Genomic DNA, 26,717 nt, shown 5'->3' with positions numbered 1-26,717 from the left:
ATCATACCTTAGTTAGCTCTACTAAGTCTTTAATCCAAGTCTTTTTCTGTAAATCAGCATGGGCCAGTAACCTGAGACTTTCAACATTTTCTACATAACATAAAAGTTGATATGGAAGTAGTTGATAGCAAAAGAAACTTTATGTAGAACATAAACATTTCATGTATTGTTTGCTGGACCAATCTTAACTCTGCTTTAGGTGCTCAGTGATTGACTGCAGATTTGGTGCTGCTGTTTCGTTTTATTTAGAACCAACTCCTAGGGCAGTAGGAGGACTTAGTAAGATTCCTGTCCCAGGAACTCTGTTCAACACCATTCAGTGGTCACGGAGTCCGGCTGTGGGCACACAGTGTTAGGGACATGGCTGTACTGGCATTCCATCACTCAGCAGCCATTACCTTTATCTAATCTCTTCGGTACACCTCGATATCCAGAGCGTAGACGGACATTCTGTCTTATGGTGTAGTGCATCCAGAAATAGAAAACACAAAGCAGATTAAGCCCAAAATAAAGATAAGACTTTTTTCACATTTAAGTCTTGAATGAGTGGGAGAATGTGCTATGTCACCTTTTACATTTGGCCTGTCATTTATGTTGTAAATCCTCTGTTAAAACAGAGGCATTAGCTCCCATTTTAAATGGCTGTTTTAAGTAACAGTTTTTGCTGCTGAGGAAACAGTGAAACTGTGAAAAAATTCAATGTTTTGGTTTGTAAACTAAAGGAAGGAAATTTACTTAGCAAATGCATGGATACTTTTTTGCAAATGATTCAGAAGAAAGTTTGTAAAATACATGCTCACTTGGATATATGTTAAAACCTAACTGCTAAAATGCACACCATATGGGTTCCCAAAATTCTTTTCCTTTCATTGTCTCTTGAGGTGCAGCTTTAAGCTTTTGTGTGTCTCTAGCTGTTCAGCAATTATAGGCCTGCAGAAGCACACACAGGCTGTTCAAAAGCAATTAAAAACCTACTTTGAAGTGTGGCCATATGTATGTTAAGTTGTTTTTGTTTAGGAACTCTGCTTTTAAGTATCTATCTTAATAAATTTTCCACATTGTTTATTTGTCCCAAGGAAACTGCTGTGTGACTAGCTGTAAGCAGCCAGCACTAAGCTGTGTGACAGCCTTTTAGAACTCAAGAACCTTACTGCATATTTAATTCAGTAGCCAACATCTTAAAGACATGTAATTAATCTATATTGCCATATTTTTTTAATACAGTAATTTTTTCTTGATATAAGTGTGAGGGGACACAAATCCAATGTACAGATTTTAATGTGGAAAATACACAGAACATTATATCTGAAAATACTCCCTGTAATAGAGAATTGGCTGCACTTTATAGTAATACAACAATTTAAACATGAATAGTATCAATTTATGAAGGTTTGTGTCATTGCAGTCTCATTAGAGGCCTAATTTCCTCAACCATGACAAGTATTTTTAGTTGGTTGTTAAGTTGTTCTATGTTAAAACATACGAGAGAATACCGAAAGTCTACTAATTTGTATGAATCTGACAGTAATACAAATTGAGAAACCTGGAAGGCCTACCAACCATTGCTGTAAAGAAAACAAACCCATGCAAAGATGTATGCAAGTATATGTTTAATTTGGAAAAGGAAAGGTTCTAGCTTCTGGAAGTCTCAGTATTATTTGAGGGTGAAAGATTAGATTGGAGTATGCAGTTGCATTTATAGTGAATGCTCGGGGTAGTATTTTAATTTCAAATTATTTGAGTCAAACATAACAGCTCTAGGTATTAGTTACTTTTGGTATAGTCGTTTGTGTTTTCTTTAGAAACATGAATCAATTCATGATTTTGACTTGTTTAATTTTTGTCCTTGTCTTGTCCTATCAAAATGCTCTTGGGTTTTACTGTCCATTTCTCCTTCTGTGCATTATGGGAGAGAGACTGCTTTTCTTCTCAATCTGTCTACATTAAGTCACCTGAATGCATGAATAGGTACCAGTATTATTTTTTCCCTGTTGTGTGTCAGGTGTACATGTGCGCATGTGCTGTGTTTTAGGCTTTTAAGTGTGCTGTAGTCTTCCTAATAGCTGTTGCTTTAAAGAAAAGAAAAAAAGACCTCTAGCTTCTGTGTCTGCCAGCAATGACAACTACATGACGTTGGTACAAAGTGGCTTTCTTGCATATAAAACACGCTGCTGATAACTAAGATACATTGGAGTTTTTCTTTAACCAGTGTTATATATTACAAACTTCAGAATGTCATATATGTTGATAATAGCACACCATCTCCATTATCCCTTTTGAAGCTATGAACATTTATGGCTGTAATAGCTTCTTTCTCTCAAGGGGGAATGGTGTAACATACTGTGCATTTTTATCCCATTTTCACTTACAGCCTCTTCAGCTACATTCACTGTGCACCACTGAAAGAGAACCTGAAAGGCAAATAGGTTATGTTGATCAGGATGTACAGGTCAATTAAAACAGACAGCTGTTAAATCCATTTATTGATGTGGTACACTGTCTTCTCTGTTAGTTTCCCAAGGTTCTGAGTTTTTTTCTTTCAGCAAGTATATAACCAATGACTGGTAGGGCCGTACTGTGTCATCTGCAGCAGAACACACTTCGCCTGCATTTCCACAGGAGTCACTTCACTTCTGAATTCTAGCATCTTCTTCAAGGGACTCTATGTAGCCTGTGAAGGGACCCTATATTCATAAGGCCTAGCGTTAAAATCACTGTGTCCCTTTACATCTGGAGCTGCCAATTTTTGTTCTCATTCTAGATGCAAACCGTAAATTGGAATGAATTAAATGCTTCTAAATCATATTTATTTTGACCATTGTAATAGCAAGCAAATATTTTGCTGTTTGGAGTTGTTGATATAGATCTCTAAGATTATGGTAATTTGGGAAATTCAGGGTAAAGAACTGAAATTACAACATTTAGGGAGAGCTGTACTGCATTAAATAGCCTGGGTTTTGTCAAAACTACTGCTGTGTTTCTGAAGACATCTGCGATTGTAAAGTGGAGTTTTTTAATTGGTAATAATGAGGGGGGGAGGATTTAATCAAAATAAAAAGACCAGTCATTTGGGAAGATTTGTGAAATATGTTTAACCTTTAAAAGCAGATGTAGCCAAATGAAAAAGTTAAGATAATATTTTTTTTTCCCTTAAAAAAACCCAGTCCTGTCTCAGCAGTGTTTCATGCCTCTAGCTTTTGTGCATGATGGCAGGTTTATAAACAGCAGTTTAAATTACTATTTTGTTCTTAATATCACTATAAGAGATTTCAAGCATGTATACTGTCTTCAGTTTTTTTTGGAAAGTAAGGAAGTTAATCTCTCCCTACTAATCTGAAGTATGTGTGTAATGTAACTCTGCAGAGTGAAGTGTTTCAGAACCAATATGACTTAGTAATACCTATACTATTGCTTATACAAATATGGATGAGATTTCATTAAATTCAAGTAGCCTAGAGTTACAAAGACATTCCATATTGAATACATTTGACTATTGAATGTATTTAGAGATAAATTTCTAAATTCCTCTGGTTTGCAGTGGAATTTCATGGAGTATTTTGGTGTGCAGAGGTCAATATTTTATGTGCTGTGATTATTCTATCAGTATTACTAACTATCAGTAAGTCTTGTGATTTTGCAGCTAATACAGAGGTTCAAGTGCACGCTTTAACTGAAAGATGTTAACATGCATTATAATCAGTTCTTAAATAAGCAGTTTGCTTGAATGGTAAGATTTTTGTCTATGTTTTGTCTAAACGGCTTTATTAAATGAGCTGAGAAAATTGGCTTGCTTATGCATGTCTCAGTGAGGATTTCTTGAATTTGTTTTGTATGGTATTTATGGCAAATAAATTGTGTCACTTAAGAGAAAATGAAAAGCTGAGATTTTGTACTATGAAAAACAGAAGTGCTGCCACTTATAGCAGTAAAAGTCACATAGGTGCCTTTTGAGTTGGCTGCGCTATAGCCCATTGTGGCAGTAATAACTTTACCCAAAATTCAAGAAACTGTCAAATAATCTGAAAAATTTTTAAAAGACACCAGGAAAAGTTACAGTAAATTTTCTGGGGGGGGAAAAATGAAAGGGCTGTCTGACTTTCTTTTGACTTCTATTTCTTTTCTTTTTCCTTGCAGGCTGTTCACACAGGTATGAGGGCATATATTTATAATAAGAATTCTGTTATTGGCTCTCAGGCAGAGCATTCAGGGATGCGGACATATTACTTCAGTGCAGATACACAAGAGGATATGAATGGCTGGGTCCGGGCTATGAATCAAGCTGCTCTTATGCAGACACGCTCTTCACTGAGGAGGCAAGTTAAATACAGAAACTATTAGCTTTTAACAACATTTTGAATACATGTTTTTTTTTTATATATATACACACACATACACAAACTACATTGGTAATGATTTCTGAAAGTCACATTTTTAGACTGTACATGAAACTCATTCCCATTTTAATGAAATAAATATTAATTTACATTGTATTGCAAATCAGTTAACTAATGTTAATTAAGAAAACCTGTTGTTTCTTGTATCTACACAAATTGTGTGCCCACATTTAGTACCATGGATTAATTTCTGTATATATATAAATTCCTATGAATGCCTATATATATAAATTCCTATGAAATGTCAATTAAAAAGTCACAGATTTGAGCAAATTTCATACACTTGCAGCAGCTAATTTGAAGAGAAAACAGTAAAAGACAGAAGAGTAATAAATTGTTTCAAATGAGTGTTTAGACCTGGGATTAAAATGCTGTTAAGAGGGAAAAGAATGTTAAAGATGGGTAACTCATATGTGCATAGAGTTATGGATATTTAGGTATTATGTGCTTTATTTTTTTAACCCACTTTGATGGCTTTTAGTACCTGAAAGGGTTTTTTTGTTTTTCTCTGTATGGAAAAAAAGTGCTGTTACAAAACGAAGATGGGATATCCTTTGTCCCATTGTTCTTAATTGGTGCCAGAGGCAAATGAGTTCAGATATGCCTTCAGGTGCTTCCAGTTTTTCCCCTTTCCTTAAAATATATGTAGCCTTCTTGATGTTTTGACTTTGGAATGTGATTCTTTCCCTACAACTCTTGTGAAAGAAGACTCTGTACCGTGAGAACACCCTGCTGCTTTTAACCCTTGAGGCTGTGAGGATTAAAATGTCACAGTGCATTTTTCTCAGAGTATCTCGTGCTGCTGCTTGCTTTGGGCAAATCAAATATAATCAAAGGATCAACATCTCTTCCAGAGCTTTGCATCCTCTATGCTTTTGTTGTAAGATTTTCTGGATTTAATTTAAATTTCAAATAACATGTGTAACCTGTTACCTGTTTTTAATTATCTTCTTTATAAAGATAGGAATAATTGAAAGAAAATTGGGATAGTCTGGTGTATTAGGAGTATTAATCTAATGTCCTTCCTCCTAGTAGACTATTCATTTTGAGACTGTGGTTTATCCCTGGCTGGGTTCTAGGTGCCCACCAAGTCATAATATTACTTCCTCTCCTAAACTTGACAGGAGAGAGAGAAATGTAATGGGAGGTTTGTGAGTTAAGGACAGGGAGATGGCTCAGCAATTAGCCTCCTGGGTAAAACAGACTAAACTTGGGGAGGAAAGGGTTTGATTTATTAATGAGCTATCACAACAGGGAGATAAGAAATAAAACCAAATCTTTAAACACCTCCTCCCACCTCTCTTTCTTGCCAGAACTTTCCTTCCTTCCCCTCCAGCAGCAGAGGGGATGGACGTTATGGTCAGTTCATTACAGATGGACTTTGCTGCTCCTTCTCCTCAGGAGGAGGCCTCCTCACACTTCCCATTGCAACACTGTGTGGTCCCTCCCACAGGAGACAGTCCCTCATGAACTTCTCCAGCGTGGGTTCTTCCCATGGGCTACAGTTCTTCATGAACTGCCCTAACATGGGTCCTTCCCAGCTTGTCACACCCTGCCTCAACGTGGGTCATCCACCGGGAACAGCCCTTCAGGTACCAACTGCTCCAGCCTGAGTCCCACACAGGATTACAACTCCTGACAGTAAGCCTGCTCTGGCATAAGCTCCTCTCTCCCATCAGGCTCCCAGGCCCTGCCAGGAACTTGCTCCAACATGGGATTCCCACAGACTCACAGCTTCCTGCAGGCATCCACCCACTCCGATGTGGGGGCCTCCATGGGCTGCGAGTGGATCTGTGCTTCCAGGTGGCCTCCATGGATTGCAGGGGCACAGCTGCCTCACTGTGAGCTGCACCACAGGTCACAGGGGAGTCTTTCTTCCAGATCCTAAGCACGTCCTCTCCCTCGTCCACTGACCCTTGATGTCTGTGGAGATGTTTTCACGTTCTGACTCCCTGTTGCTGCACAGGAACTTCTTCCCCTTCTTGAATACGTTATTCACAGAGTCATTACCTCCATCATTAATTGGCCAGGCCTGGGTCAGCAGCAGGCACATCTTAGAATTGATTGTCATTAGCCCTATCGGCAACAGGAGAAGCTTCTGGCAGATCTTTGTTGGCCAAGGCAAAACCACTATGGACACTAAGTAGACTGAAGTGCAAGCAGTTGTTACATGGCACTTACTCAGAATTTGTCTTCCATAAAGCTTTAAAGAAGATAAACTTAGTTCCAGAGAAGATGAGATGCTACTCCAGGATTAATGATACTTGATTGAATTATAAGATAAAAAAATGTTGGCAAGAAGCTTATCACTATAAGGAGATGAAGAAAATTGCAAACAAAGTATGTTATGTGACAAAAGCAACATAAAACTTCTAAGATCCTTAGACATTTTATAGTGTGTGTGAGTTTAATATCAAGATTTCTAGTATTGGATTTTGAAATACTTAGATAATAAGGTAAATATGTAAACTGTTGTGCTTTGCATCACGCTAGAAATTCCCTGGAAAATGACAATACTGGCTCAAATGTACATGTCCTCTTGGCCAGAAATATCTAGTCCCTAAGACATCTACAAAGATGTCAAAGACTTTTTTGACTTTGAAATGAGTAGTGTGCAATTTGGTTCTGGTTTTTTGGCTTTCAGTGTTTCCCAAATGGGATTTTTTTACAGTTGTTTGTAAATACTATTACACCAGCTGAACACTTCTTTCATGAAATATTAGTATTTTCAGTAACTTTTACAGGTGCATGTAAATGACTTCTGCTACCTTGATAGCACTCTAAAGGTAACTTTTGTCTAACTGGGATAACAACAGAGTTTTACCAGGCATATCTATCTTAACGTGTTAATTCTATCATAGCCTGGAGAAGCTGTTTCGTGGGTATACTATCTAAAATAGTAACAAGACTGCATCAACTTTTCAGAATTAAGCAGTGTTCATTAGTGATGTGTGTCTTCTTTTCAGAGAAACTGAAAAAGTGGATCAGCAAGCTGTTCCCCAAGTCAATCATGTGGATGCCTGTAATGAGCGTGTGAAGACGGAGATTACAGATGTAAAAGAAAATTATCAAAAATCATCTGAAATGCTTGGATATGATAAGCGGGAAGAAATAACAAGAGAAAAAGAGGAGGAGGAGCGTTATGTTCACAGAAAAGGAACTCTGGAAACTAAGAAGGGAAAGGCTAAGCATGCGTTAACAGAAGCTGATTCATTATTTCCAGACTTAAACGCATCGAGGTCCCAAGTAGCTCAGCCTCAGCCAGCTGAGAAAAATGGAACGCTTCCTAGTTCATTAAGTTTGAGTGCTGGCCTAGTGGAGCAGAATGGTACCAGCTCATATAAAAGAGGGTTTGTTCCAAGAACTAATCCAGATAAACAGATTCAAAGAAAAAGTAACATGGCTCAAGTGGAACACTGGGTAAAAGTCCAAAAAGGCGATACAAAAAGGTTAGTAATAGGCCCATCTTTAGATAGAATGCTGAATGTTGATTTCTTAAGTTAAAGAAAAACATATATCAATAATATGTTTAGTGCAAATACAAAAATGATATATAACAAAACTTAACTTTCTTCTTCAGTGCAGAGTAGTATTTTTCAGGTGTTTTTCTCATGGGAAAGTCAATATGGGATTGCCTAATCAAATCCCTTTAATGTTGTTACTACATTGCAAAGAGAAAAAGTGAAATTAGAGTGCTGGGTTTTGGTTTTTTTTTTTTTTTTACTGTTTTTAATCACTATGGATGCTTAAACCTTCTTAAAATTTTCTACAGTTAGAGCCAGAAAGTGAAGTGCAGTCCTATTACCTCTTACTCCTAAACAACATTCCTACATAATCTAAATTATAGTTTATCATTTGTTTTCCACCTAAAAGTAACAAATGCTGATTTTTATGGTTTTTTTTGAAAAAGGCTCTTTTTACAACTCCCTTCTGTAGCTGTTCCAAACATCCATTCCCTTCTCTACATCAGGTCACTGCACTCACATTAACTGTGTGCGTCACATATTGAAAGGTCTCTGTATATTCATTCAGTTAATGAAGAGGTCCTGGAATTTTCCCATGTTCTCCAAGTTTCTCTTTTCCCTTTTCAATCCCTGAAAAATACCTAAATTGTACTAAAAGGTGGAATGCACATGAGGATGCTTTTTATGAATTGAGAATCTCCGAAGTGCTTTATTTTCAAAGTGTGCAGTTAGATTAGGTACCAGTTGAAAAAATGAAGTTATGTATGTGTCTGTTTGGAATGTCACCTTGTGTCAAGTGGCCACAGGGGCGGTTGGGCTCTATGTTGCTGGTGAGGATTTTTCAAATATGTGTAACTTACTGAATTAGTACCTTATAAATTTGCTAAAATGTAATTGTAATGTATATCAATAGGCAACATTAGCATGTGGTTTTTTAGAAGTTAGCAAACTTTTGGGGCACTTTTTGAATGCTTATTGAAGCTAACATTTGTCATTTGGATCCAGTAAGAAATTTAAGGTTTGCAGAGTCCATTCTTCTACTGTCTTATCTTTGAAATTACTCTTAAAGAAGCTCTCATACTTTTCAATTTCATTGAGTGTTCTCCTAGACTGATTAATGCATTGATTTTTAGTTTAGTTTTTTTTTTTTTTAAATGGCACCTTCTTTCAGTCTGCTGAGGTTGTTGCAGTACATTTAGCTGATGGATAAAAGTGGCACAGTAGATGTCAAATGTCATCTTGATTTCAAGATGTAGAAGTTTAAGATAGAGCATTAATTGGTCTACTCATACTTAAAATGAAAATGGAATGTCAATCAAATTACCATATCTGTTATTACACCTGCAATGTTACAAATAGAATACTTCTGAGGATTTAGAAGGCTTTATAAATTTTGAATACAGAGTACAGTACTATTTGTTTCCTGGATCAGATGTATGAAGATGCAATGCTTGCCAGCAAGTTGATTTTGACAAGAAAGAACTCTTTCAACTAGAGGCTCTTCACAAAAATACAGCAGTTGTTTGTGTAATTATTTGCAGAGATCACATCTTTTTATATAGATATTTAGATCTTTCAAATGGATCTCCTACTTCCCCTTTTTATAAAGCATTCAGAACTGTTTGTGAATGACTAAATGTTAGCTGTCACTTTGGAGATTCATCTGTCTTGGACAGTGAACTGTTAGCTGCACTACAATGTAGTCATCTAAACTTCCTCTGTTCTCAGGAAGGGGTAATACCCGCTTTGGTAAGGTTTATGCCAGCCTTTGAGACAGATCTAGAGAATCGGAAGGAAGTTTGAAAGGAGGCTTTCAGGAGATTTTGGTTTTAAGTAATAAAAGTTCAGGACCATGAAGCGGTAGCTGTCAAGAAATTATTAGTCTTTCATCCGATTTCAATACGTGGATAGACACAATGAATGCGTAACTGTAGAGAATCTGCTATTTCTAGTTTGTTTGCACTTAAAAAAAAGATAAATGTAAGCTTAATATTTCCCAACTAAATGCAGTCATGTTGAGGAATTTCCTTCCTTGCAAATACAGTGCTAAACATTTCTTGTTATGCAGAACTTTCCATTCCTTCCTGAATTGCTTAAAGAAGAAACATTACTTGTCTGTATTAGCTTCTGTGCATTCCCATGAATGGACATATTGTTTCCAATAGTTCTATTTGGTTTATTTTGAACATTTTTGACGTTTGTTTTATCTTTTTACAATATCTTCTATCCAGTTGCATCCCATTGCAGAACCTGAATTATTTTCATGGCCAGTAATCATATAATATGGTATCAGACCCTTTTTCACTCTTCAGTGGCTACTTTCCTTTTCAAATGCTTTATACCTCATTCAAGAGAGGGAGATTCTCAAGAACAGCAGCTTTTGCTCATTTTTACTCTTGATCCCTGAGAAAGCAATTGTCCATTGTAGACTAATTTGAGTCAGAACATTGTTCCTTTCCTGTTACAAAATTGGTATGTTGTCTTAGTGCCTATTTTTATACAATATTAATTATTTTTAAAGGTTTGAAACCTTGTGTGGTAGAAAAGCCACTTGCTTATAGCTTATCATCTTAGGTGGAGGTTTCTCCCCGCTTCATTTGCTGAGAAATTGAAACCAACGTGTATGTAGCTACTTGCATCTAAAGTTCGTCTTTGAATATGACTACCTCTGTGCTATGCACATGCAACTTTGCTCTTTCTTTTAGCAGGCTGAAGTATTGCATGGCACTTCCCAGCTACTCAAGTAATTGCTTTAATCCAAACAGTTTTTAGTTCCTCTCAGGCAAATTGAGCCTTCTGTAGAAGAAAGGCATGATTTTTGCTCTCTCTCTCTCTCTCCACCTTGCAGGGTCTTCAGTTTCAGACTGTTTTTGTTCCTGAAGCAGCTAGCCCTGATCACTTCATTGACGACCATTCATTCCTGCTGATCTCAGCACTTCCATGTCCAGTTAGAAAATAACCACACACAGATGGTTTGAATCATCCAATAGTTTGCCAATGGATTTATGAGGACTCCACTAGGTTGGAGTATAGGAATTGTCAACCGTCCTTCCCATTTTTCCACAGAGAAATCACCAAAAAGATGTGTGCTAGCTTTATGCCAGTCCCACATGTCTTTTTGAGGCATAACCTGCTCCAAGCTTTCTCAATTCTCATTCCTATGTAGAGAAAATATGTTTCTACTAACTGCTTTGATTTCTATGTGGAAAAAATTGACAGTACAGAACCTACAGAGTACACGTGATGTGTAATGAACTAGACAAATAAGAGGGTACTTGACCACTAAATGTTGATCTTTGAGTTGCTTTCATGTAATTTGAGGTAAGATCAAAGTTCTGCAGTGTGAGAGAGTAGAGCTTTTATGACTTTGTAATCCTCCATGCAGTACAGGGCAGTTATTCTGCTTTCTGACATAAATTAGGTATCCTCTCAAGAGCGTCCATATTTCAGGACAGCCCAATAGTGCCAAATCCTTCAAGTGGAAGGAGTTGGAGACAGCCACTGAGCAGCAGTTACTGGTAGCAAATCTTTCCCCCCTGCTTCCTTATTCTTGGATGCCAAAGATGTTCCTTTCCATCCTGCCCTTTCTTTCATGTGGAATTCCTGTAGTTCTCACACCGTCGGGTCTCCCTCCTTGCCATGCAGAGTGGAGTCTACCCGGTGGAATCGTGAAAGTGCTCCAAGTTTCTTCATTTGTGGTTTTGTGGTGATGTTCTGTCTAGTGGAATGGTTTTCAGTTTACAGATCCTCAATCAGTGAACAAATGACTGCAAGTACAAAACATCCAGATGTTTATCTGCAGAATGAGAAATGAGACAGACAGGTTCTTACTCATGGGGCTGCAGAAAGATTTCTACTTCAAAGTAGGAGAGGAAGATAACCACACTTTTGCCAATTTTGTCTTAGCTCTCTACTTACCAAATGATGTAATGTCTACAGTTTAAGTATATTATGAATGCAGTACTAAAGCCAAGATGTAATGCCTTTTTATTCTAGATGGTCAGTCAGTTAGGCAACATGACGCTTTTTGCGAAAAAAAACAAAAACAAAAAAACAGTGGAGCCAGTAGCACTGGGTCAGATGAACATAAGTCATACAGACCTGGGGACTTTGTGCAATTTCTTACCCTTTTTTTGCTTCATTCATATGAAAAAAAAATTATCCTAGCTGCTCGTTCAGTGATTGGTGAGAGTTCTCATTCTTTACGGTAATTTTTTACAACGAGCATGCATTTGTTGTTCGCAAACTGCACCACCCAGTGGTGAGCAGGCGTTTGGGGAAAAGAAGTGTTTTCATTTATGGATTGGCTCTTAAAACATAACAATAATTCCTTTCTTTATGTTCTTGACATTCTTTTTGGTCTGAGTACATAATGCTACTGTCTCTTAAATTTATTTCTAGTAGGTCATACAAGGTTAGACACAAAATTAAAAGCCTGTGTTTATACCATTTGCCTGTTGTCATGTGTATTGTTTTTGTGCAGGATAGAGTTCATTAACAGTTTGTTAATATTTCTATAAATGCTTTTAAAATTACTCTTGTGTATTTTGTTTTGTAGTTCCTATGTTCATGTCATGAGGGATTACTTTTTCTAATCAGTCACTCCCGCTCGTCTATGTATGCTGTAATTTACCTGTTTTTCTCTGTCCTTTACAGCCTTGCTTCTGATCAGACTCTTACACGTCAGGGTCCCAATCCACCTTTTCTTGAAAACTATCACACTTTACCAAAGAACACCAGGCAGCCTTCAGGGAGCTCACCACCACCAAACCGCAATTTGCCGAGTGACTACAAATATGCACAAGATCGTGTTAGCCACTTGAAGATGTCTCAGGAGGAAAGAAAAGCAAATAAGGATGGAACTGTTTGGCAGCTATATGAATGGCAGCAGAGACAGCAATTTAAACATGGCAGCCCCACTGCCCCACCTTATGTAGGTTCTTCGGACTTTATTGATCGTGGTAAGTCAAAAAGTTCATTAGATGTTCCACGATCAATATCTGTTCCACCCTCTCCATCTGATATTCCTCCACCTGGACCTCCAAAAAGCTTTCCTCCAAGGAGACCACATACTCCTGCAGAAAGGCTTACAGTTAAACCATCTGATGGGAGGCAGACTGTAGATGTTCCTTTTGCCGGCTCACCCAGGAAGATACGAAATCATGCTATAAAGGTTTGTATACAGTATAAATGAAAGCAAACTGTTCTATGTGGTGTCATACATTTGATAGTTTAATTTAGTTATTTTCATGGTATCCTTCCTAGTATGGCAAAGATCATGGATTTGTAGAGTTAATACAATGAATAATTTTCTCCTAAAGCTCTTACTTTTCTGATCATTCCAGGTTTATTCACTTTCATTGGTTAGGAAAGGAAAATTAGTGGCACATCACAATGGTTTGGAATATTTTTATCCAAAAGCTGGAAGGCATATGTTTACATGTGTAAAGTACACACATTGTAGTATTTTGCTGTATAGAGTATATAGGCAAGAATATAAAACTCAGCAGGGTAGACTCTTCCTTGGTTATCTATTTATGCTCATACTCTTCGCTGTTTGCTGTGTCTGCTTTCTCCGTATGTTTTGCTATTGTAGTTAGCCATACAGCTGATTCAGTTATTATTTTCTAATCAATAACTATTTTTTTTTCATATATTTGATAGTTTAAGCCCTTTACAGGATCAATATCGTTGGGCTAACCAAAATCAGATAGTGTTGGTTTGAAACTTTAACCTTCTGCAGAATTTCAGTGTGGGTTTTTGTAGGCACTGTTGTACCTTTTTATCTAGAGGTGACAGAGGTTTCCCTATCGGGTGCTTCACATGGCTCTCCTTGCCTCATAAAATTGAGGAAGTTCAAGACTGAATCAATGTAGAATTAGCTTGTCTTCATAGCTCATAGACTGGAACAAATGGAAATGGAAGCTTCTGTATTCACCCAAGTCTTTGACCCTTTCCATGGGTTCTGATGGGGAGAGTATTTGCAAAGAAAGAGACTTGTAAATTCAGATACCCAGCGGGGGTTTTGGGACTGTGACTTCAGGTTGCACTCCAGCTATGTGCACAGATTGGACTTTTCCTATGCACTGTAGCTGTCGGATGTCTTTCAACATTTATAGATTTGTAATATTCTGCCAGAGGATGAAATAGTCTAGTGCTGTGCAGCACTGGAAATTAATATTTTTTCACTCCTGCTTATATCAAACCAGACATTGGTTTCTGCACATGTAAGTTGAAGGAGCATTACATCCCTTATGAAGGAATGTACACCAGCGTTTTCACTTCCTGTGCAATGTATCTGCATAAATTTTACCCATAAAATAAAACTCTTTTTATGTCATGTTGGTTTTACTAATACAGAGAAACAGCTTTGCTCATTTATGAAACTTCTGTCAAAATTTCTAGAGGAAAACACTCGTGTTTTTATATGTAAGCATATTTTACACTTAAATGTAGATGTCTATAGAGATCTGTGATACTCTTCCCTCCTACGAATGCTTTATTAAATTCCATCCAGTTACACTTAGGGAAAAAAAAAAGGAAGGGGTGGGGGTAAGGCAGAACAGCCTTCACCAGCATTCAAGTTTAGAGATAGGAATAAAAGTAAATCATGAGACATTTAACCTACCTTGAAGAAAGCCATAAAAGTTTGTCATTAAGAGAAAGATGAGAGAATGGATGTGCAGTGGGTTTTCACATTATAAACAGAAAGGGGCAGATCAACTATGATTATTTTAAAAACCCTGGTACTAATGGAACCTATTGCCACAAGGTGTCACTCATGTCAGTAGCTTAGTGTTCCTGGCTGAAAGAGGGCATGCACAGCTGTTACTGTGTGGAGTACAAGCTGCTGTTGGAGGGCACAAGCCAACCAGCCTTTCTCTGTGGAGACATTAGGTGTGGGGGAACTTTGTGAATATTTTTTTGTATTTACTGGCAGCCATTTTGCATGTTCTGCTGAAGCATCTTAAGCTGCCAGAATCCACTGATCTGACCAGCGTCACAAGGGCTACATTTTCATTTGTTCATTTGTAAATTTGAATTATCAAAGGACCTGGCTGACTCTGAGTGTTACCCTGATCTAAGCATGCTGTGGGTTCAAATAGAAAATTTGTGATAGAGCTTCATATCTTGTGAATTTTCCCTCTAGTACAACATATCTCTAACTTGAAACAATCCTTACAGTTCTATCTGTTGCTTCTTACAGAGCTCAACTCACATCGATCGACGCTCAATGCCTGCTATGGGCTACATGACACATACCGTGAGTGCACCCAGTTTGCACGGCAAGTCGGTGAGAGCAGTTACTTTTCCTTTTGTGTCATCATAGTAGTGTAGTTAAGTTTTAAAATCCTTCTCATTTCATAGCAGTTGTACCTTTGTTAGTTAAAACATAAATAACGTGAAGGAGAATTTAATCTTAACTGGCTCCCTGTAAAGCCTGTAGGAATTTTGTGATTAGCAGCAACATGAACAGGGGCAAGCTGTCTGTTATTGCAGAATTCAACTTTTATTACGTTTGTTTGACCAAATGCAGAGTTAATGAAATAATTGCTTAATCATGTCAAGTAACTGCTTTCTGGGCACTGAGGTGAAAAATGTAATTACAGTTACTCTTCCTGAAGACTGCTAATTTCCTCTTTACAATGTGTCTAAATACCTGCAGCCTGAAGAGCTAACATTGCTTCTCATTCGATTAAGGAGACATCAGGCTAAGTTGGCTAGTATACGAAATTACACAATCGCACAATTACTGCAGCACTTGCCAACTAATTCCACCTATCAGGTCAGCTGCTGCGTGGCTCATCTGTGCAGTATGACATTTTGTGACTCTGCAAATGCTTCGTTAATGCCATGCTTGAGTCTGTGCTTTCTCGCCCATTCTTTGGTATTCTACGATTCCCAGATCGTTTGCATTTTTCTTTGCTACTGTATTTGCTATAAAAGATGAGCATTTTAAGTTATAGAGTGCCACTGCATATGTTTTGAAGTGTTACGCATACTTTCTTTTTATACTATTTCTGAAAATGCTGCATCTTCAGAAATGTGGGTTAAAATTAGAGAAGTTCATTCTAAAATGAAACCATTTCTTTGTGCTGCTTTCATCATGAGATTGGCTCCCAGTGCCACATGCTGCATCACCTGCAAATTGAAATGTACAGTATGTACATTCATATGAGGTTGTAACTGTCAGTTCCGCAGGTGAACGTTAGTTCATAAAAGCTCAAGGGCATCTCGGATCATCAGCAGTGCTCTTGGTTGCACTGATGTATGAAACTTGTAAATGTGTGATCAAACAGAAATGTTCTTATAGAGCTCTTTAGTCCATAGTAGAGCCTCAAAAATGGAGCCACCTGGGAGTAAAATGCAGTGACTCCTCTTGAATTGGTGAATTTGCCCAAAACTAAAGGACATTTTTTTTTTTTTTAAAATTTGGAAAAGTTTCACTTCTCAACTTACTTCACATACAGAACAATTGATGGGTGATAATTCTCAGAAAATGGACAGACTTTCTAGTCAAGTCCTTGGCTAGATTTGTAGGTGATCAGACCAGAATTGTAAGTCAGCTCCTCTAAATAAGTGCAAGTGGGATCTGTTAATTTTACGTTGTAAAGGGTTTTTCTTTTCTTTTTAACAACATGTTCTCATTGACTCATATTTTGAGAAAAGGTATAGTTGTGGGGGTTTTTTTATTTTGAAATGTAATGTACCCTGGATATAAAATCCTGTCAAAATAGCAGTAAAAATTCTAATAATTTTGGTGCATTTTGTCAGACTACAAAGCACATTTGCAAAGTTAAACTTAATTTTGTTTTGTATTGCAAATACCCATTTTGAAAAAAGAAGAAAAACTTTGTTACCACTTCTGTGCATGCTTTTCTTGAAGCAACTATAATGAAGATGTTGCTAGATTAATGTAACTGTAAAACTAATCTGATAACAGTTACAAGGGAGCCAATGAAAAATAAAGATGAAGTTGAATGCAATTGCTTAAAAGACAAAATGGATTCTCTAATAATAAGTGAGATTTTTTTTTCAATATTTTTTCCACAAGACTTATTTTATGCTTTCCCTGAATAAAGGAATTGATGTCTTAAAATGTGTATGAAATGTGATCAAAAGTATTCTATGATTTGTTACATGATGACTTCTAGTTACATCTGACATTCAGTTAGGTACAGGTCTTCTGTTCTCCCCAAGAGACACATCAAGCTGGAAAGGAAAACTTAACTTTTCTGGTGAAGGGATAGTCAGTAGAAATCTCTTCAGTTAGTTTTATCTCTCGTTTGAGGTGGAAAACTAATTTTTATGCTTGGAGGATGGGCATGAAGTAATAATATTCTTGGGAAATATTTTGCCCATTTTTCAGCAGTAAATGGCAATATGGTGGAGCAAATGTGCTTTTTTATGTACTTCCTACTCTGTTATTTTTTTTCTGTTTTCATCCATTTTCTTATATATAACCAATCCAAGTATTCTGAAATCATTTCAAACATTCAAATCTGTTGCATTGTTTTTTCCTTATGTACTTACCTGGAGGCGGATGACACTTATATCCAGTTGAAAAAGGATTTGGAGTATTTGGATCTAAAGGTAAAATTTTATAGCAGTCTACTTCCGTTATTTTTTTTTAACCCAGTGGTCTTCTGTATATCATCTTTGTACCTGTCAGTTTTCAAATCACCTTCTATTCAGAGATGGAAACTCTGTGTCTTCTTCTGTAGCTGCTATGTTTAGAATATCGAGTGTCTTTATTGTAGTGGTACTCCAGATGAATGATATTGTGTGGGTTTAGTGAAATCAAATAAAAAACTGATTAAAAATGTTTGTCTACTGCAGCACTGAAACCAATATAAAGTTAACTCCTCCTTAAAACTGGTGTTCTCTTAATCCAGCTTTTTGTCTTTAAATCTTCTTGAGATGACTTCCCTTGTTTTTTTAATATCCTATATTTATAACGCCTTGCTTTCTTGTGACAGAGGTGATTAATTAGCACCTGTCATTGTTTCCATACTATTACAGCTATGAGATTTCAAATGCCCTCATTCATTCATCCATCCATCCAAATAATGTTACGTGGTATTTCCTTTAAAAAAAAGTAAAATATTTCAAATATCAAAGTGTCCATCTGAAATAAATTGCTTCTGTATCTGCTGTGCCTGACAACTGGCAATTTGAAAGCAAATCTAGACTTACTAATATGTTTCAAAGGAAATAAAACCAATAATTTTTCTTAGCAAAGCAGTCTACCACTTTCTGTGGTGTGTAGGATGTCTCACCATATATATATATATATATATATATATATATATATATGTTTCCAAAAATCAAGGTGGAGTGAAATTTGGCATCATCTTGTTACCCTTATTGTTTTCATGTATGTAGTTCTCACTGATGCTGTGGGGAATTGCGTATGTGCAACTAATGAGCTGACTGAACTTACTGACATATATGTTTCAGTTTTATCTGACATTTTAATGGATGAATATATAACAAAATAGATTAATGGGAAAGATGAGTAAAATATATTACACATATGTATAATGTCATATATAAAGATAGAATATCAAATAATATCTGTGCTAAATGGTCAAATATGTAAGGTGTTATTAATATACAAATTCAAAACTGGTTGGACACATTTCACTTCAGACATTTTTCTTGATTTATTTGTGGCTTCACCAAACGTAACAGCATCCCAAGGCATCGTCTCAATTTCATGACAGATTTCAATTTAAAAGGTCCTACAGTTTGAGAAATTATTAATAAACACAGTGTTTTGTCTATTATAAAAAACAATTTTCAACTGGTAAAAGTGGCCACAAGTTTAAGCCTCTGAAAATGTTACATGCTTAGCAAGATAACTGGGATTAGAATTATTAGGGTTTTTAACTTTTTAGTGGATTCCATCCAGATTGGTTTGTTGCAATTGGAGACATGAAGAGCTCTTTGGTCTCCCAGGAGTTCCTCTTGTGCATTCTTGCAGTCTGCATAGTACCTGATGAAAGCAGCCAGAAAAAGAAATATGTGGGGCCACCCGATCTTTCTGTGAAAAGAAACTTAATGTCAGCATTAGTTCCCTTTTGAAAATTTCAACAGTCAAAATGTCAAGTGTGTTTGCATAAGAGTAATTTTTCAAAATGGGCATTTCTCTCAGAAGCGGTCCAGAAATGTAAAAATTCAGGTCAGATAGCTGAGAGATTAAAGATACCATGTGCAAACTGAGAAGGTATCTTTCATTAAATTTGTGTTTTGGCACTAAACATAGAGTTGCTTTGTTGTGCAGTACAAGGGAAAAAGAATAGAGTGGAGAGGGGAACTAAGCAAATTACATACTGATTTACTAATGGTGGAATATGGCAAATTCACAGTTAATCTGTCTGGTACCTTTCATTTAAGACACTGAAGGCTTAGCTAGAAAGCCTATTCATTCAAATTTCTCTTTTGACCTCACTGGGCTTTTTGAGTTAGATCCACTCTGATTAAACAACTTCAGATAACACTGAAGATTTTACAACTGGAGTTAATGGATTTAGTGAAAAGAAAAAAAATATTTCTGAATGTCTCTCTTAGAGGTTTCAAAATACATCTTTTCAACATGTAAAACTGATTACACTAGCTGGTTACACAGCATTCAGTAGTTACCATTACTCACATGTTTTGTCATCCCCTCTTGCTATTATCCTTTTATATGAACTTATTTTTTATTATTTAAGGAGTTTAAAATATTATCTAAGAAATAATTTTTATGTTACTATCAAGATGATATTGTCCAACATTATAAGTGCATTGTCGTAACATGAGTATAAATGAGATAAAAATGCTTTAGAGTTATTAATCCATTCCAGTAATTTTCTCTTGCATGTAAGCTAGTTCTTACATGGAAAAAAAAGTGTGAAGGTTGTCTCCTTACACTGAAGAAAAATGATAATTTTGAACTTTTCCAATACCACACATTGTGGTGGTTTCCTTTAACAACATTGCCCATAGATTATGAACTTTTTTTTCCCCCCACAATTGTGACTATTATTTTTTCACTCATGAAATAGACTTCTGTGGAGCATGAAAGAAATGGTATGTATCTGTATGCCATGACATAACTGTGTCTCTTCTGCAAGCAGATTTCCACAGTTGGATTTACAAGTTTGGGTTTTTTTATCTCTGAAGTGGATAGAACCTGTGTTAGAAAGGCAAAAAGAGAGAGGAAAGGAAAGAAAAACTGTCTTCCTCACAGTCTTCTAAGATGACTTTGCAAGTAATGTGAAAGACAAGTAGTGAAGCAAGCTCCACTATGAAATCAAGTTCGAGCAGGTTGCAGGAGGGAAGGATGGGCAGCCTTACTTCAGAATACTTTACAAACATTCCCAAGCAAGTTATACAAAGGTGGATGATGAAGTACAGGAAAGTTTTTATCACTAAATATGAATGATGCAACCAGTTGAAGCAAACCTAGGGCTCTCTCAGTGGTTCAGCAGTGGTCCTGCTTCATTTTTCTGCAATCATATAGTCATATCTGAAGCTTCTGCTACAGTTGAAAGACTTTGCTAGTGCCAATTTGTATTACATAGATAATGAAGAAAATAGTGCATGGCAGGTATTTGTTATGGGAGGACGGGTAAGTGTGTCTGGAAGAACTTGTTTCACTGAGTTTTTAATTAGATTGCTCAAATGATCAATATAGAGCTCTTGGTGCAACCAAGAGCTGTCACATATTATGACAGAAAATATGTTGTAATTTCTAGCACTCTTGAAAGTGCAATTGGACAAGTCTGATCAAATCCTAATTTGTGTTGTGTGTTTGTATGCATGCTTTGCAACAGGAGAAAAGTCTTATGGCTGGATGAACAATCTACCTACAATACGATAGGACTGGTAGATAACGCAATTGCATTTTCCGTAGTAGCAGATTATATACATTATAAACCTCAAGGATCAATGTGACATAACAACATGTGATTAGTGCTGCTTATGGAGTTTAGAATTGTAAGGTTTGAGGTTTTTAATTTTTAGACCTATAACAAACTATTACTAAACTTTTGTTTGAAACAGATAGAAAATAATGGACCTCTGATCAACATGATATACAAAGTGCTAAAGAACTCAGCACAAGGGTTACTATCCAGTATACATGTAAGACTGCTTGCATCTGAAATGTGCTCATCCCATTGCTCTTTAAAATAGCAGTCAATGTTTACATATTCTGGCTTTTGCAGGTGTTTTATGGTAAACAGTAATGCTTTCTGTAAGGTTTAATTTTTTTCTCCTCCCCTTTTTTTTCACTTCCCCTTTTGGAGTCTGTATGCAAAATTATGGCTGACCTCAGTGTTTGGTTTCATTTTATTATGCTTCGAAAATGATTGTGTCAAGTAGTGACTCCTATGTGTGATTTTGAAAATGTGAAAGCATGCCAAGTCTTCATTATGTTCTCACGTTCACTGCTTGATAGTTAATAAATTCTTTAAAGTTCTAATTGTGTAATTGAAAATATCTCCTGAATCTGTAGACACTAGTTTTTGTTAATTCCATTGCTTTGAAAGAGGCTTTTGCGTTCCCTTGGTTTGCAGATAATTAAATGTGCAAAAATATTACTTTGACATGCTAGTATTTATGCTTGTATTTTACTATTTATTACTATTATACACAGGATTTAGCATCTAAATAACTCCATTAATGCTTTTGAAAGAAAACACAGAAAACACACAATTGCTGAAAATGAAAATACCTGAAAATAAAAAGTTTTCAGAGACAGTAAATGCTATTGATTTTGGTGATGGGAAGGTAACATTTGACCCCATTAAAATATGTAGGTCTTTGAATGGAGTCTGCCGTGGGAGAGAAGAGAGTAAACATAAATGATGACCATATTCTTCTCTCTTTAACCTGCTTTGTTATTTGAAAATACTATGTGTAGATGAACAACTTTGTATAACATTTTTAGATGAGAAACTGAGATTATATCAAAGATTTATCTACACTTAGAATAAAATCTAATTTCCTGTAAAAAGCTGGCATCATCTTGTAGCTGCCTGTTAGGTTAGTAAGTAAACTATAGAGCTTCAAGTCTGGACCTCATCAGTCAGTCAGTAAAAAAGCAAATGACACCTTCTGCTCCACCAAAAAAGCCAACAACTTATGTCATATTAAAATATTTGGTCTCATTAAAGACAGTATTTAGGTGAATTTTAATTCATAAACTCTCTCCTGTATATGAATAGAAATGTATTTAAGTAGTATACTTGTAAATACCAGATGTTTCTTTGGTAAGATGGAATCTTTAAATGTGTTTGTAATCCAGTAATAGTAAGTCATTAGATATTAAGACTTTTAAAAAATGTGTGGTCAATGAGCTGTATAATATCTTAACTTTATTTAGTCACAAAAAGGGTCTCATGTAGACAGTGGAAATAATAAATGTTTCTACAGAAATGGATACACCTTCATTTTAAGATTGCTGTGAAGGTTGAAAGTGTAATATAATATAGTTTCTATACCAATTTAAGAACTGTGTTATGTGAGAAGATAGTCTCACCAGAATAGTGAGAACAGTGGTTTATGAAATGAGAAATTTTATCTATCATAAACATGTTGAAATAGATTAATTATATTTAATTCCACTCTATCCCTTTTATAGCTCTCTTAATAGTTCACCCTGTAGTATGGAAGAGGCTATCCTTTGTAAAAATAAGTAGTTGCCAAAAAGTTGTATTTTTAGTCATTAATTAATGCTGTTATTCTTACAACCACCATTTAAAGAACTATCCAAGTCCTTTGGCTTCAAGAAAACTGTTAAAGCTTAGCTGTTAAAACTACTAGGTTTTGAAGGAACAGGAACTTTATAACCACAGACGTGGGATTATGCTGTTTTATACAGAACTTTAAGCTACTGTAGGAGTTACTAAATAGCCTGATATAACTACTAACCTTTTCCAATAACATTTTTTAAACCGTATTTTAAAAGATTTGTGTCCAAAATTTTTGTTAAAAAAATATTAAAAAATATTTTGTTAACATCTTTGTTAAGAACTGTGCATATTTAACAAAATTTTTAATTGTTGAAGCATAATTAGGTTCCAGTTTGCAATAAATGTCTCACATCTTTAAAACCTATTCCGGATAGGTAACAGGGCGGGACACATTAAAGGAACGAAGTACAAAACCTGTCAAGATTGCGGAAAGTGATATTGATGTAAGTATCAAATACCACTTCAGGTATCTTGCATTGTTATGGCTTTTTGATACGTTGTACCATTATGTGTTCACATTATTATGCTCTTTGGGGTAAAGTATTGCTAGTGGAGACTTTTCCACTTTTTAAAAATATAACTATACATACTCACATAATTTCATTTTCAGGTCAAGTTGAGCATTTTCTGTGAGCAGGACAGAATTCTACAGGACTTGGAAGACAAAATAAGAGCCCTTAAGGAAAATAAAGTAAGTAGTTTCAAAAGAGTTTTACAATAAATTAAAAACGTATATCTAATAATAAAATATGGAATTACAAAGTAAAAAAAGCTGGATGCTGCTTACATGGTAGAAGTTTTCTTTGGACATGTGTCTAAACTTGAAAGGAATACTTTGTTATCCTGAGAACTCACTTTTAGAAAACATGTTTTTGAAAATGAATGTTTTAAAACAAAATATATTTAATTTTCTAACATTTATTACAAATTGGGATATGTACACTTTTCTGTGTAGTTGTCCTTTGTGTTTTAATACGTATGTGGGAGACTGAGTCATGTTTCATTTGCAATTCTTCCCACCTGCACAGTCATTGTTGCGTTAGACAGCAACATGCTACCATGTGCTCTCACTGTTACTGATGTGGTTTGTTGTTTTGTTATTGGTTTTCATTGTCTCTTAAAAAAAAAGTGAGGAGGGAAAGAGATTAAAATTTGTAGCAATTTCAGAAAGCTGTGCTTGTTTATATACAGTACCATGAACTCATGAAGGTTATGACTGAAATGCTACAGTATCTTCTGTGAAAAGTTTGTAGTTGGAACGTACCTCCTCCCTCTGTGGCCATTCAAGTTGGAGTTCAAATAGCAAACAGTAGCTTACCTGTATATATATTTGTCTGATTCGCTGCCAATCAGCTACAACTGTCAATAAATCAAGGTGATTCAGAAAAAAAAACGATTCTAAAATGAAAGTATTGTTCAGGTGGATCTTTTAGAAGAGCTACTGTGCAAAAAAGATTCAGCATTATTTACTCTTGATGTGCTGATTGGGACCTACTTCATGTTTTAGACGATATTTTAATCCCTTGATGGTGAATTCAGCTATAGCAGTGAATGAGAACCTGTCTGTCCTTAGATAAACAGCTAATGCTGTGCCATGATAGGAATGACACAGTTCTGTACTGCTTAAGGGAATTTTTTGAAACTGGAAACTATGGTTTTGTACAGACTGTTAATAGAAGAATTCCTCATTGTATTTCCCATGGTTTTGGTTGCTTAATGGAAAATATCAGATAATGTTGGTTATAATAGTTAATTAAGGCTCTTGCACTTTTTTGTTTATGTCTTAAGTCTTCACAACAGGCTTATAGGAAAGACTAGGGACATGGAAATCAACCTTTATATTTCCACAGGTAAACATATTCCTGTAGAATTTCATGTAAACGTTGTAAACTTACTGCTATCTTCTTTGTTAGGATCAGCTAGAGTCTGTTTTGGAGGTTTTACACAGGCAGATGGAACAGTACAAAGACCAACCACAACATGCAGAAAAAATTTCTTACCAGCAGAGACTTTTGCAAGAGGATCTCATACATATTCGGGCCGAAATATCCAAAGTTTCAACGGTATGTGCTTTTTGGTGGTTTCAAGAAAATCGTAATTAAAGTACCAGTTAGAATAAAGTTGTATTGTTCGTTGTAAAGTTGTATTCTGTTCTGAACTGACTTGGTGAATGTACAGGATAGTAAACCAGAACAAAAACAGAACAAGTGGTAATGGGATGAAGCTGAAGCATAAAGAGTTCCACTTAAATATAAGAAAAAGCTATTTCACTGTGAGGCTGACAGAGCACTGGCACAGGCTGCCCAGGGAGTGTATGGAGTCTCCTTACTTGAAGGTCTTCAAGACCCACCTGGATGTGTTCCTATGCGACCTGATCTAGGTGAACCTGCTTCTGCAGGAGGATTGGACTAAATGATCTCTAAAGATCCCTTCCAACCCCTACCATTCTATGATTCTATGAAAGAATGAAAACAGTCTCACTAGCTTTCCTTTTCAATGCACCTTTCCCAACCTCTGCAACCTCAAAAAACCTGTTTTATACCTTTTTCATTGTGTATGGGGCTTAAATTACAAATCTCTCAGCTAGTCCTTTGAAAATATAGATGTGATTCCATGGTATTTTTCCAGGGGAAAAGAAATTGGGAAAGTCTTAATATTTTGGTAAAAATTGACTGTTAATATTATAACTTAATAAGATTCAAATGCAATTTAATGTTGCATTTTTATTAATAAAAATATTTCTAAGACTTGACTTTGAAAGAATCATAGAATCTCTAGGGTTGGAAGGGACCTGGAAAGATCATCTAGTTAAACCTAGATGTTGTATGCTCACTGTATTATTCCAACCTCTTAATGAATATGGGACTTGCTCTCCATAAGAAATAGAATTGCACAAACACTCTTCTTATAGCAAGATCTAATCATTAAAATATTAGTATTATTTAAATGTATCTATGCAGTGTTTTGTGCCTGTTTTGTGTAGAAAAACTGACAGCATTTAAAACTTAGTCAGGATATAGATAGCAAGTAATTGTAGGAATAGCTGTATTGGTCTCGTCCAAGTCTCCTTGTAGCCTAGAGTTCTGACTTTAGCAGTAGGCATAAGCAGATGCTTAGAGAAGGGTAAGGATAGGAGAGGTGTTGTAACCAATCCAGCCTCTATTTTCTGCTTAGAGAATTCCTGAGACTGGTGAGTTTTTTTGTTTATTTAGTAATCCTCAGTAGATCTCATTTCCAAGAACCACTTCAGTCTCCTATTAAATTTTATGAACTTTTGGCATCCGAAGCATCATTTGGCAAGGTGTTCTTTTCCCCACTGTGTGGACAGCCGCCTTCTTTTATTTGAGCCTGACTTGCACATTTCATATGATAGACCCTTATTCTTGTGTGAGAAGGAATGGGAAACAATCATCTGTTACCTGCTTTCTCCATGCTATTTGTTGTTTTCTAGACCTCCATTACTTTTTCCCCTCAATCCCAAGTGATCTCTTTTCCATACTTCAAAGAAAAAGCTTATTTCATCATTCCTTACATAACTCCAGACACTTGATTTTTCTCAGTTCTGGGTCAGAAGGGAGACTATGGTTCTATGGGTACTGGAAATAATCCAAGTAAAGCAAAGGTGATTGCATAGCCTTTTTTTTCCCCAAGTGTCTGCTTGTTTATTTGCTTCTAATGCTAAAGGTAAAAACTTTACAAGATCACCCGCTTTGTATTGTAAAACATGAGTTCTGGTTTAAGTGTCTGAATTTTAATTATAAACTTGTTTTAAATAGAGAGCTAAAGTAAAAGAAAGTGAAACTGGAATAGACTTGATTCCTTCATGGCATGTTAGTCATTGTTCAGATTCTATTACATGCCATTTTTATGCTTAAGAATGAGCATTAAATGAGCAGATAGGGACTGTAATGTGGCCAGAGTTTTTTAACTGGGGATTCTTTACTTGACCTTGGAAGCTATAAAGAATTTTGAAGTTTATCATCAACTCTTAACAAAAAATGTAGACCGCAAAATGGATTTTCTGCTGCTTTAAGATGTTTTAAGAACATCTTAAAAACACTTTGGTGCTCAATTAGAGAATGGACAGAGTGATGTGAAGGCTTGTCATAGCATTA

General features: G+C 36.0%; 1 protein-coding gene across 4 annotated transcripts in view; it reads left to right on the top strand.

Annotated features, from left to right (window-relative positions):
* PLEKHA7 (pleckstrin homology domain containing A7) overlaps positions 1 to 26,717 on the top strand; it is a 149,757-nt gene that overhangs the window by 102,001 nt on the left and 21,039 nt on the right. For 3 of the 4 annotated variants that reach the window (XM_062000197.1, XM_062000196.1, XM_062000199.1), the window contains 8 exons: positions 4,135 to 4,313; positions 7,361 to 7,843; positions 12,515 to 13,031; positions 15,066 to 15,152; positions 17,399 to 17,452; positions 22,977 to 23,045; positions 23,213 to 23,293; positions 24,516 to 24,665. In XM_062000197.1, the coding sequence (XP_061856181.1) occupies positions 4,135 to 4,313; positions 7,361 to 7,843; positions 12,515 to 13,031; positions 15,066 to 15,152; positions 17,399 to 17,452; positions 22,977 to 23,045; positions 23,213 to 23,293; positions 24,516 to 24,665 (1,620 nt within the window). The remainder of the gene's footprint in view (positions 1 to 4,134; positions 4,314 to 7,360; positions 7,844 to 12,514; positions 13,032 to 15,065; positions 15,153 to 17,398; positions 17,453 to 22,976; positions 23,046 to 23,212; positions 23,294 to 24,515; positions 24,666 to 26,717) is intronic. The other variant, XM_062000198.1, reaches the window with a different exon arrangement.

This window comes from Colius striatus, chromosome 7 (assembly GCF_028858725.1).
Source record: "Colius striatus isolate bColStr4 chromosome 7, bColStr4.1.hap1, whole genome shotgun sequence".
Lineage (NCBI taxonomy): Eukaryota > Metazoa > Chordata > Aves > Coliiformes > Coliidae > Colius > Colius striatus.
The sequence above is the reverse complement of the archived record's forward strand: the minus strand, read 5'-3'. Positions and strand labels throughout refer to the sequence as shown.